This window comes from Homarus americanus, unplaced genomic scaffold, assembly GCF_018991925.1.
Source record: "Homarus americanus isolate GMGI-L3 unplaced genomic scaffold, GMGI_Hamer_2.0 scaffold16430, whole genome shotgun sequence".
In the NCBI taxonomy this organism is placed as follows: domain Eukaryota; kingdom Metazoa; phylum Arthropoda; class Malacostraca; order Decapoda; family Nephropidae; genus Homarus; species Homarus americanus.
In genome coordinates this window covers 407,880-421,576 of record NW_024729259.1, presented here as the reverse complement: position 1 = coordinate 421,576, position 13,697 = coordinate 407,880, and the positions used below count along the sequence as shown (strand labels likewise).

At 45.9% G+C, this 13,697-nt stretch overlaps 1 protein-coding gene across 1 annotated transcript; it reads left to right on the top strand.

Moving 5' to 3' along the window:
- The first annotated feature begins 6,270 nt into the window (after window positions 1-6,270).
- Window positions 6,271-12,722, top strand: LOC121866524 (thyroid peroxidase-like). Its single transcript, XM_042366291.1, has 7 exons — window positions 6,271-6,429; window positions 7,031-7,156; window positions 7,505-7,675; window positions 7,979-8,132; window positions 8,366-8,532; window positions 9,163-9,257; window positions 12,575-12,722. Exons 1-7 carry the CDS (start codon window positions 6,271-6,273, stop codon window positions 12,720-12,722), a joined length of 1,020 nt encoding a protein of 339 aa, XP_042222225.1.
- The last annotated feature ends 975 nt before the right edge of the window (window positions 12,723-13,697 follow it).

The window sequence follows — 13,697 nt, the reverse complement described above, 5'->3', positions numbered from 1 at the left end:
TGCAGAGGAAACTGATGTGGAAGAAGAAATCTGTATATTAATGGTAAACTAGACTAAATTAAAGTTTTTCTTCAATTATATTCCCTCTGCGTAGCAACACACGAGTCCCCCCTTCACTCACTACTGTTTTCTCTCGATACCTTCAACATGGCCCTCACTATTTCTTTTACTTTACTTTTATCCTCTTCGCCACTGATCGGCTTGTTAGCCGCTTGGGCGATCGGTCACGTCTCTTTTCCTTTATATTCTTCACCAAAAGGTCGGCTCGCTAGCCGCCCGGGCGATCGGTCACGTCTCTGTCACGCACTGTTGGCAAATATTGGGCATGCACCGGCTCCAGTGTTGGTTAAGTCTTCTCTTGAAAGAGCTCACACTCGGTGCCGTCACAACACACACTGGTAGATTGTTCCAAGAGTTTACAACTCTCACTCCGAAAAAGTTTGCCCTCACGGTTTTCTGGACTTGCGGCTTCTTCAATCTTGAGCTGTGACCCCTTGTGGGGCGAGCGTCCGCCAGCTCCAAGTAAGGACACTCAACTGAGTAGTGCCCCCTGAGATGCTTATAAACCTCAACTAGGTCCCCCCTTGCCCGTCTGTAGTATTAGCTAGGCAAGTTCAGGCGCTCCAATCTCTCAGGGTAGCTGAGGTGCCGAAGTGCAGGCACCAGTCTGGTGGCCCTCCTTTGAACATTTTCAACCAACTGACAGTCCCTAGCATATCTCGGGGACCAGATGGGGTGACAGTACTCCAGATGGGGAAGCACTTCACTCCTGAAGATCGTCACGAGGGACGGACCGTCTAGATATCTGAACGACCTTATAAGACCCAATAATTTATTTGATCCTATTCACAAGAGAGAACGTAGTATTGAATAGAAAATACGTTGATTGGATTAGCGAGATAAATGGACGATAAGAAGCGAAGGTTTAATATTCCCGGGTGATTGATTATTATCGGATCTTTAGCGGTCAGCAGCTTTGTCAATAGCCAATCAGACTCGAAAGGCTCTTTTGAGGGGGGAGTCTTGTTTGTTATTAATGATCCCATATCTGATCACAACTGAGGCCACAATCATCCTATGTAAACCTAAAATTGTCAAGTTTATTATTTTCATTAAAGTCCACAACAGTAATGCTTATTGTATAATTCTATTAGTTTTTAGTTTGTTGTTAAAAGTATTTAACATAAGTCACTGGAAACCGAATCAAAATAGTATATAAGGAACTTGATCAAACTATAAGACTTGATATTATAAATCACATTGTAATAACATGCGAATCATCTATGAATTAAACGAAAATCTGAGTAAATATGTTAAGATTCCAATCGCCTTTACCTACATGATCCTTCAGGTGACGTCAGATGTTGCCAAAAATGTGGAAGTTATTTTGTTAGTGTATGTTCATAGTAGAACATACACACACACACAATTACTATGAACAATATATTAGCAACTTCTAAACCCAAAATAATATATCTGGAGAAAAACATATTCATCAGTCAGGTCAGTAGAGGCAAACAAACTCTTACTCACCGTATACCATTTACTCGTGAAGTTAAGGCGAAAATATAGGATTTGGAGGTGGACTATTATACTCGTTAGGTCTGGAGGGAAAAGAGAAACATAAGATATAATGGTAAAACTTGTCTATTTAGATTTAAGGCCAGCGTTTCTTAACCTTTTCCGACCTCAACACCCCCTGTAGTCAGGTCAAGGCAGTCCAGCACCCCCTGCATCTGGTTGCAGAGACTACAGTTGCTACAGGGCTATAAAAAGTAAATAAAATACTGCTTGATAATTTATTTTGTTCATTCCCAGCACCCCAGGTTAAGAAACGCTGTTTTAGGCGATAGCATCCATGCTGACCGATAAAAGACTAGACAAGCTTTCGTCAAATTAATATAACCATGTTCAACAAAGTCACCAGAGAAAACATATTGGCCTGAATATGCTTGTAAAATCACTAATCCATCTACTGCAGAAAATTTAATACGGTACAGAAGTAGAGGCATCATCTAGGACACACCAATAGGCCACCAATTGCGGTGGTGGTTGTGGCGACATCTAGGAGTTGAAAAGTTAACGACTGTAGTACGGGTTCAGGGCGAGGGTTCACGACTTATATATCTGTGTACGTCCTTCCTTAGTACCCATGATGCACTGCGACTGGCCGAGTCAGTTGTCATCATTCATCAGTTGTCGTTGTGTTGTGTGAGGACTAATGTGCAGGCCGGCCAGGTACTGTGCTTCCCGATTCCTATCTACTTGTCTCTCGTAATGAACACCTTCGTGGCTGTGGTGAGTTGGCACAGCATGCACTCTTAGGAGAGATGAATGTGTCTAAGCTCGTAGTTTGTGTAATATTTTTGAAGTCCTAGCTTCCCCACCAGTTTCTTCCCTACCCCACCTCCCTCCCATTATATGCCCTGTTGGTTTCCGTTTCCGAACATAACATTAAGATCACGGTAATCTTGTATTCATCGGGCGCAAAATCCCGAACGCTGTTGTTGACATTCGACAAGACTGAGAACTTTACTGTACAAAGTAGCAAGTACTGCTGTTATATAATTAGTCGTTCAAAAAAAACCCAAATTAACCTACCTTACCTGATCTAACTTAACCTAAAAAGGTTAGGTTAGTTTGTTTTTAATATTTTGTTATCCTCGATTGTTTTTATATTCATTCATTCATGTATACATATATGTGTATATACATACGTAGATGAATAACCCCTTGCTTGCGCCCCCCCCCCCCCTCTTAGTTGAATAAAATCGTCTGGCGTTAGCCAAATAAAATATTAAAAGTGGTGTCCCCGAAGTGAAGGGTTTAACGTGAAGTTGGTTTGGTTTTGTAACTTGGTGGGTTAAATTTGGTGGTTCGTTTTGACTCACTGTTGGTGCTCCCAAAGACTACAGCCTGATCAATAAGACACAATGTACTCACACATCCATGAAGCTCTTTGAGGTTTGAGCTAAGCTGTATCATTCTTGCAGGTGTTGGCGTGTGTGAGCGCCAGTGTTGGTAGACAAGTGGAGGTCCCTCTGAGGAAGACTCCCGTCGCCGCCACCGTCAAAAGGTCTCATAACTCAGCCCAGCGACCATTTGTTGGCAAGTTTTAAGACCAGGGGCGCCATTCAACTACCAGGATTGGCAAAGGTGTAGAAAAGGATGACCACCAGAAGTTTTTGTTGATTTTCTTGATTTTTGTTGTACTTGTTGTTTTGATGATTTCGATTATTATAATTTTAAGTATTTTTTTTATTTACTCTATTCCCGCTTCACAATTCTCCTCCCGGCGCCATTTTTGTTGTTTACCTCGCTGAATCCCTTTCCAAGAGACGTTTCCTTTAAATGATGGTGAACGCTTCCACAAATTCCTCCGCGCCATTGCTGATGTGTATCAACTTCAATATTAACACGATAATGCATAGAACCTAATATAACCTGACCTAACAAACCCAACCTATGGGTATGTCAGGTCAGGTTCTATTTGGTTCAATGCATTGTTTCCATTTTGTGTTTAATATCATATTAGTTTGTAGAAAAAAATTCAACCAATTCTGTTAATTCCTTCTGGTGGTCACCCTTTTCTACACCTCTACCGCAGGTTTTGAGTTGTTGATAGTATTTAATGCATGTTGCTCCCTACCTGACCTTACTGTGTGCCTTGGTTAGTCTAGTCACTAGACTCTGGTGGCTGGGCAAGGAAATGATGCCATACCTTGATAAGACTTTTTGAGTGTGGAGGTCGTTACTGAAAGCTCCAACAGGTGAGTTTGGACGTTTCTCTCACTAAATTACAACGATGCCTCGGGTGAGGATGTTCCTCTGCACCAATAATAATAGACCAAACCGAACCAACGTATACTAACTTAGTCATATCTTAAGATCATTGTTTGTTTTTTTATTTCAGTTGACGTTAATGGTGTATCCACAAGCTAAATCCTTGGTTAATCGGTTAATACAGGTTATGGAATGTGACTTAATAAACCACTTCTTTCAGGCTACCTGGACCCCACCGCATCGCCCTATTGGCTGGATCCCGATGGCCTCGAGGCCAACCTCCCGCCAGAGCTGAGTCCTGACCACCTCGCAATGCTCCCCAAGAAGTGCAAGTAACTTGATTTTCTTAACGTTTTAGCATTAAAGTTTATTGAACTGGAGAAGTAAATGTAAAGCTTGAGTTATTTTTTAATCTTCGCTACTGCCCCTGGTTGGCTCACTAGCTAGATGATCGGGCAGTCGTTCATTTGTCTGTTATACACAATGGCTCATAGAATATATGAATATATCATCTACCTAGAATTATTTTTTAAACTCCTTATGAAACGCCAAGTATTTTAGGGCGGATAATCTTAGGATAAAATTATTTTTATATTACCAGGAATGAAAATATTTCTTCCCATCAGGATATCGGTTGGTACGTGTGACGGGAGTGTGCTTTACCGGAGTGCGTCTGGTCGCTGTAACAACTTGATCCACCCGGAGTACGGCACTTCAGGCCAGTTCCTCTACCGCCTCCTGTCGCCTGTGTATGGTGAGCCCTTGACGCTGCTGTGGGTTGGTGGGGGTGGTTTAAGATGACAAAATCCCAAAAGATACAAAGGAAGTTAAATATCATAATACTTTTATACTGTATTTCCCTACCCATCCCGGCCTGTGAATTGTGTTAGGCTGGACTGGAATTGTCTGTCTGTCCACCTATCGTACCCGGATAATAGCAAGAATTAAATTACAGATCCCTTGATAAACTGTGTATAGAAATTTGACCAAATGGTGAAGTGAAAGTAAGGTTTTGTTAATAGGGTTAATCTTAATAATTTTAAGACGACGATTTAGGTTTCAATTCATTTTAAGGGCGGTTTTAGGGGATTTATGGTATCTGTATCTCTTTAATCTCTCCTCCCGTGTCAGACCGTGGCATGATGCGGACTGCCTCAGTGTTGGGCGGCCTCCTACCCAACCCGCGCCTGGTGAGTCTCCTGGTGCATCGTGTGCCTCACCTTCCTTCTCACCCCAGCCAGCCCACCATCTTCTCTGCCCCACAACACAATGCTATGGTTATGCAGATGGGACAGTTCATTGACCACGATTACTCCATCACAAGTGTTTTCAAAGGCAAGTGTTCCCTGGTGTTTGTGTACCTAACCTAACACCAATTAATTTTATGATTACTGTATTAAGTTTGTCTTCTGTGTGTAGTACTTTCTCTTAACTTTGTCGTAGTCTTGCAGATGCACACGGTAAGAAGATCTGCAACTCGTGTACTTCATGGCAGGCCCCGTGGTGTGCCCCCATCCCACTGCCTAAGTACGACCCTTTCATACCGTCTCTTGATGACAAAGGCGAACGTCGCTGCCTCCCAGTTGTCAGGTACTAGAACACTCGTGTCTGCCTGGTTTGGCTACATCCTCAGTATCCCTTAGCAGTTGAAAGCCAGAAGATTTTAGAACTCAAATTATCTGATTTTTCTACTGCAGTTGGGGGATCAGGGGTCACAGTCAAAGATTAATCATGGCAATGGACACAAATTGACCTCAGTAACTTGAGTGTAATTTGTTCATATTTTCGTTCTCAGTATTTGTTTATCCTGTTCGTGTCCACATTTATTATGATATGTAGTTTTATGGGCCTTCAAATCTAGTTTGACTATCTTGTTGAAGGAAAATTGTTGTTTATCTCCAAATTATACTTGTATGGTCAGAGAAGTTTGATTAATTCCACATATTTTCAGTCCCTAAATTTCACTTGGTTCCCAGAAGCGTCGCTAAGTTCGAGGAGGACTACAGGGGCAGGAAGATTCTACAGCAGCACAACCTAAACACCGCCTTCCTCGACTTGTCTCTGGTAAGTCATGTTCCTCCTTCCTTCCCTCAGCACAACAGAAGGCAGGGAACTTGTCCCGGAGAGATCAAGGAAACTGTTTTGATATATGGAAAGTATCCTATTGCTAGTATGGGGTAATGTTGGTACCGGGATTTCCAGTTTTATCCCCAGATAAGCGGTTCTTCCCTTATAGAAATTGGGTTTCATTCCCCAGATTTACGGGAATGATTTGTGTGTGCAGAAGAACCTCCGACTGTTCTCTGGCGGTCTGCTAAACTCGAGTGAAAACGAGAGATTGTTGCTGAAGGAAAGCCACAACTTCCCAGACTGCCGCACCTATGATAAATTATGTGCCTTCTCTGGTGATCCCAGGTGTGTGTGTGTGAGAGATATCACTCATCATAGTGTTTGTTTTAGGTGTGTAAAGCTTTCAGTCCCTGTCGTATGCACGTAAAGTACCATGTGAGCTTCTACTCATTTCCTAGGCCCAACGAGAACCCAGGCCTGGCGCTGTTGCACATGGTGTTCCACAGAGAGCACAACCGCCTGGCCAAGTCTCTGCAGGCGATCAACACTCACTGGGACGATGAGAAACTCTTTCAGGTACTTGTGAAGGGGACTTAAGAGTGATAAGGGAAGAAACGGCAGGGATTTGGGGTAGTCCTTCTTACAAATGTTGCTCGATCAAGACCTCAGATTGGTAACTGGGGTTAGTGGGAGACGCTTTTCCGTAGATATAATGGTCCTACCTTGAAAGACTTTTGTGAGATGGTCCTACCTTGAAAGACTTTTGTTAGATGGTCTTACCTTGAAGGACTTTTGTTAGATGGTCTTACCTTGAAGGACTTTTGTTAGATGATGGTCTTACCTTGAAGGACTTTTGTTAGATGATGGTCTTACCTTGAAGGACTTTTGTTAGATGATGGTCTTACCTTGAAGGACTTTTGTTAGATGATGGCCTTACCTTGAAGGACTTTTGTTGGGAGAGAATTTCTTCATGAGATAATGACCTTAACTTAATTGGCTTTTGTTAGGATATCATAACCCAATTATATAATTATGGGCTTCCCTTAAAGGGGGTTATATTAAGAGACCACATATAAGATATAAGAACCATGCAGTGGAAAGAACGAAACCTATTATGGAACTTTTGGTTCCAATTCTACAAATATATCCTGTTTTTGTCTTGTTCTTGCCCCTACAGGAAGCTCGAAGGATTAATATCGCTCAACACCAGCACTGCACGTCTCTAGAGTATGTACCTATCATAGTAGGTTACGACATGGCGGCCAGACACAAACTACTGCCTCAACAGAATGGATACTTTATGGTAACTGGGAACTATCGTGTACTGGAATAAATAATGTGTGTGTAAATGGCTAAAGATTTATGTACCAATGTATTCAAGTTTGTATAATTACTGTACAGGCTTAATCTTTCCAGATCCTGTAAATCTTTTGTTTAGAGTGGGGTTCACCTGTGTGTGTGGTGGACTTGACACAATGGGGTCTTTCTTGCCTACTTGGAGACATATTGTGGTCTTTTTTGTCTACTTGGAGACATAAAAGGTCTTTCTTGCCTACTAGGAGACATATTATGGTCTTTTTTGTCTATTTGGAGACATATTGTGGTCTTTCTTGCCTGCTAGGAGACATACTGAGGTCTTGTACTCTTCCAGGGTTACAATGAAAGCAGGAACCCCAGCATCCTCAACGAGTTCTCTACGGCAGCCTTCAGAATGGGTCACTCTTCCATCCCCGACACCTTGCAACTCCTGGATCCTCACTACAAACTCCTCTCCTCTGTGCCAATGGTCTCCACCTTCCACAACGTGACCAGCTTGATTAGCGTAAGTTGTTTTTTTTTCCTGTCGGGTAATAAAAAAATAAGTTTAGTTAAGCTTGTTGGTTAAGTTCAGCTTAGGTCGGTTTTTTAGGGGGTTAGGTTAAATTTGGTTAAGGTCAGTCTTGAATAAGTTTAGCCAAGTTAAGTTTGAGTCGATCAAGTTAGGTTAAAGAAAAGTTGATTGGAGTGCAGTTAGGATTTTTGAAAGCCTGGTATCATAAAAAACTAAACTCTCCTCATAACTGCAGTGTAAAGGGAGGGGCTTCTTGCCTTGTATTAGACTCTCAATGCCACTATTTGCTTCCAGCCTGGCCCAGCCGATCCTCTCCTGCGTGGGTTGCTGGGGTCTGTCATGCTGCCAACTGACCTTCGCCTTGCGGACAGTATTATGAATGAGCTTTTCCAGAAGACTAACCTTCCTCACTCAGGACAAGACCTCTTTGCCTTAAATCTTGCCAGAGGTTTGAATGATTATATTTTATAACCCCTTGAGTACGATGACTTAAAACCCCTTCAGTACGAGGACTTAAAACCCCTTGAATACGATGACTTAAAACCCTTGAGGTGCGTAATCTTCCCTTGATCTGACTTCTTTAATAAAACTTCTAGACTGTGGCACTGTGACCACCAGGGTTGCCGTTTGTCAATGAACATCAACATTAAATTGATTCTGGTATCACTGTTTTGGGCCCAGGACGAGATCACGGCCTTGCTCCCTATGTCAAATACGTCTTCTACTGTGGCGTGGGTGAGGTGAAGGACTTCTCTGACCTGAGGAGCCTTATGTCCATCCGGGCCGTGGCAGCACTACGTCAGGCCTACCGCCATGTACACGACATAGATCTCTACGTGGGAGGCCTGGTAAAATTCATCTCATTATTTTAGTTGATGGAAGTAATATCTCTGGGTTTGAATCGCAAAAACTCTTTCAAATGAAAACGGAAATACTTGATGTGATATGTATAATTACTCCAAAAAGTTTCTTTACAGAGGAGCATGATGAATTTTAAAATAAACATTGTGACTTGTCTCAGCAGGGTTGTCAAAATCCCTCGTTAATTGTCTCACACAAAATCGTAAAAATACATTTTGGAACGAGTGTCCTGTGTTAAGTAATTAAAAAAAAACATCCGTAAAGCCATAAAAGAGACGACGGTACCGATAATTTCCTTTACAAGTTCCTCACCCTTGTTTCGGGTTCATAGATATTGTTGAAAATGTCATCCTTTCTGATCGACGCGGATGAGAATTATTTTTTAAATTATTGTCAAGTGTAAAAGCTAGTGTGTGATAAAGAATAACCATACAAGTTTTTCATTGATGTGAATTACCAACATTCTAACAACTCTGTAAATGAATGATGTTTATGGATAAAATAATCACAAAGTAAAAGCTTTCAATTTGTTAGGTTGAGTTCTTAAATAACTTTACTACGTCACTGTCTGTATATATTCACCCCGTCACTGGCTAACCAAGTATTACCTCCGTCAGGCAGAGAACCACCTGCCAGGGGCTACAGTGGGACCCACGTTCGCCTGCATCATAACACTGCAGTTCAAAATCACCAAGACAAGTGACAGATTCTGGTAAGATTTCTGTCTTGACTGTATTCACCTGTCCTCCCCTCTAATTCACCTGCCCCCCTCTAATTCACCTGCCCCCCCCTCTGACACCTGCCCCCCTCTGCACACCTGCCCCCCCTCTGGTACACCTGCCCCCCTCCACACCCTGCCCCCCCCAGTACACCTGCCCCCCACTGGTACACCTGCCTCCAGTACACCTGCCCCCCCCTCTGGTACACCTGCCCCCTCTGGTACACCTGCCCCCCCTCTAGCACACCTGCCCCCCCCAGTACACCTGCCCCCCCTCTAGTACCTGCCCCCCCCTCCAGTACACCTACCTGCCCCCCTCTACACCTGCCCCCCCTCTGGCCCCCCTCTGACACCTGCCCCCTCTAGCTCTAGCACCTGCCCCCCTCTACACCTGCCCCTAGTACACCTGCCCCCCCCACCTGCTTGCTGCCCCCCCCCCTCCTAGTACACTCTGCTGCCCCCCCCTCTAGTACACCTGCTGCCCCCCTCTAGTACACCTGCTGCCCCCCTCTAGGCACCTGCCCAGTGCCCCCCCCCTCTAGTGCACCTGCTGCCCCCCCTCTGTACCCTGCTGCCCCCCCCTAGTACACCTGCAGTACACAGTACACCTGCTGCCCCTCTAGTACACCTGCTGCTCTAGTACACTGCTGTCTAGTACACCTGCTGCTCTAGTACACTGTGTTCTTGTACACCTGTTGTCCTCCCTCTAGTACACCTGTCCTCCTCTAGTACACCTGCTGTCCCCCTCTAGTACACCTGCTACACCTGTTGTCCTCCCCTCTGTACACCCTGTTGTCCCCCCTCTAGTACACCTGCTGTCCCCTCTAGTACACCTGCTGTCCCCTTCTTGTACACTGTTGTCCCCCTGTTGTCCCCTCTAGTACACCTGTTGTACCCTGCTGTCCCTGTGCCCTGTTGTCCTAGTTGTCCCTCTCTAGTACCTGCTGTCCCCCTCTAGTACACCTGCTGTCCCCCTTCTGTGTACCTGCTGTCCCCTACACCTGCTGTCCCCCCTCTAGTACACCTGCTGTCCCCCCTCTAGTACACCTCTCTGTCTTGTACTGTTGTCCCCCCTCTAGTACACCTGTTGTTGTCCCTCTAGTACACCTGCTGTCCCCCCTCTAGTACACCTGTTGTCCCCCCTCCCACTGTTGTCCCCTCTAGTACACCTGTTGTCCCCTCTAGTACACCTGTTGTCCTCCTCTAGTACACCTGCTGTCCCCCTCTCCTGTACACACCTGTTGTCCCCCCCTCACACCTGTTGTCCCCCCCTCCTAGCCTGTTGTCCCCCTCTAGTACACCTGTTGTCCCTCCTCTAGTACCTGTTGTCCCCTCTAGTACACCTGCTGTCCCCCCCTAGTACACCTGCTGTCCCTCTAGTACACCTGCTGTCCCTTCTTGTACCTGTTGTCCCCCATCTAGTACACCTGTTGTCCCCCTCTAGTACACCTGCTGTCCCCTCTCTGTGCTACACCTGTTGTCCTCCTCTAGTACACCTGTTGTCCCCCCTCCTCACCTAGTACCTGCTGTCCCTCTAGTACACCTGCTGTCCCCTCACCTGCTGTCCCCCCTCTAGTACACCCTGCTGTCCCCCTTCTTGTACACCTGTTGTCCCCCCTCTAGTACACCCTGCTGTCCCCCCTCCTAGTACACCTGTTGTCCCCCCTCTAGTACCTGCTGTCCCCTTCTTGTACACCTGTTGTCCCCCCTCTAGTACACCTGTTGTCCCCCTCTAGTACACCTGTGTGTACACCTCCCTCCTCTAGTACACCTGTTGTCCCCTCCTCTAGTACACCTGCTGTCCTCCTAGTACACCTGCTGTCCCTCTCTAGTACACCTGCTGTCCCTTCTTGTACACCTGTTGTCCCTCCACCTGTTGTCCCCCTCTAGTACACCTGCTGTCCCCCTCTAGTACACCTGTACACCTGTCCCCAGTACACAGTACCTGTCCCCCCTCTCCCTAGTACACCTGCTGTCCCCCCTCTCACCTGTTGTCCCCCCCTAGTACACCTGTCCCCCTAGTACCCTGCTGTCCCCCTCTGTACACCTGTTGTCCCCCCTCTAGTTGTCCCTCCTTACACCTGCTGTCCCCCCTCTAGTAGTACACCTGCTGTCCCCCTTCTTGTACACCTGTTGTCCTCCCTCTAGTACACCTGTTGTCCCCCCTCTAGTACACCTGCTGTCCCCCTCTAGTACACCTGTGTCCCTGTACACCTGTCCTAGTAGTACACCTGTACACCTGTTCTCTCCCTCTAGTACACCTGCTGTCCCCCCTCTAGTACACCTGCTGCCCCTTCTTGTACACCTGTTGTCCTCCCCTAGTACACTGTTGTCCCTCCTCTAGTACACCTGCTGTCCCCCTCTAGTACACCTGTGCCCCTTCTTGTACACCTGTTGTCCCCTCTAGTACACCTCCCTAGTACACCTGCTGCCCCCTTCTTGTACATGTTGTCCCTCCCTAGTACACCTGCTGTCCCCCCCTAGTACACCTGCTGTCCCCTCTAGTACACCTGCTGCCCCTTCTTGTACACCTGTTGTCCTCCCTCTAGTACACCTGTTGTCCTCCCTCTAGTACACCTGCTGTCCCCCCCTAGTACCCTGCTGTCCCCCCCTAGTACACCTGCTGCCCCTTCTTGTACACCTGTTGTCCTCCCTCTAGTACCTTGTCCCTCCTCTAGTACACCTGCTGTCCCCTCTAGTACACCTGCTGCCCCCTTCTGTACACCTGTTGTCCTCCCTCTAGTACCTGCTGTCCCCCCTCTAGTACACCTGCTGTCCCCCCTAGTACACACTGCTGTCCCCCTCTAGTACACCTGCTGTCCCCCCCCTCTAGTACACCTGCTGTCCCCCCCCTAGTACACCTGCTGTCCCCCTGTACACCTGTTGTCCCTCTTGTGCACGTGCTGCCCCCCCTCTTGTACACCTGTTGGCCCCCCTCTAGTACACCTGCTGTCCTCTAGTACACCTGCTGTCCCCCCCTCTAGTACTGCTGTCCCCTTCTTGTACACGTGCTGCCCCTTCTTGTACACCCTGTTGGTCCTTCTATTACACCTGCTGCCTCTGTACACCTGCTGCCCCCCCTCTAGTACACCTGTTGGCCCCCCCTCTAGTACACCTGTCCCTTGATTTACCTTGTCTAGAAAATGAGTTCTGAAAATAAATAAAGCAGTATAGATGGATAGGTAGACAAATGAATAGACGAGTGGATAAATGAATAGATCGATAGGTAATGACGCACACATAAAGAAAAAGATCTAAATAACATAAGTTTTATATTTTTTCACCCCCTATGACGACAATGTCTCGTCCAGGTATGAAAGCCTGGGGTCAGGGTTCACCTACAGTCAGCTTCAGAGTATCCGTACCATCACACTGTCGAGTGTCGTGTGTAAGAATATGGACGAAAAGAACCCTAAGGTGCCTGTCAATGCCTATCAGGTTCCCAATGAGAAGAGGTGAGTGCGGGGAGTCGGGTTTCAAGTCTTGGTGGAAGCTTTTCGTGGATCATAGTGTTTTATTGCATGGATTTGAGAGAGAAATGGTGAGAGGGATTTGTGTTTTGTTAAAGAGGATTTTTTTTAAATTGGCTTTTATTTATTCAATGGGGATTAATGGGATGGTCTTTTTTGTTTGATTTTAGGGGATTAATGTAAAATTTTTTACTCAGGATTAATAATAGCCTTCTTTTGTTTCTCTGAGGGATTAATGATCGTATCCTATGGATTTAATGATTCCATTACCCCCCACCCCCTCCTCATTTGACAGTAATCCACTTCGTCGATGTCATCTCCTGCCTGCCACGGACCTCAGCCTGTGGAAGGAGCCCGACCAGGTGTATACAAGGCCGTGTCATCACTTGGGAGTACCTTACCCCCCTCTGACCACTATACCTGTCTCTCCCTGTCTCATCTGTATCTGTCAGCCTGATGCACAAGTGAGTGGTGGAAGGGTGTTTGGTGAGTGTATGGGTTCTGAAAAAGTAATACAAGTGTGTGTGTGTGTGTGTGGGCGTTTGTAAAGTCTTTGAATCGTTTAAACTAATAATGGCGATTTTTCACTTATACACACAGGCAGCAGGAAATTTAGTTTAAGAGATCAAAATGGAATGTAATGTACAGTACAGTGCTTCAAAATCCTGTCTTTTTTAACTTCAGATAAAATGTCAGTACGATGTATCCGGGTGCCGCTTGCCTACTAGATGGGACGACTACTGTAAGAAGATTTGTGTTGGATGGCTACAGGGCAACTCTCGGCTGTGATACCAAGGGAAGAGGCGACCTAGTAGTCTTCTCAATCCGAATGTAAACCAAACAAAGAGGAGCCAGATGGTGTTGAGGACGCGTTCGTGGATGACGTGTGGATTGGTCTGGATACCTCACGAAGATCGTCTATGAGCGTATTTTGTTGACATCTGGGTGGGCCTAGATATCTCAC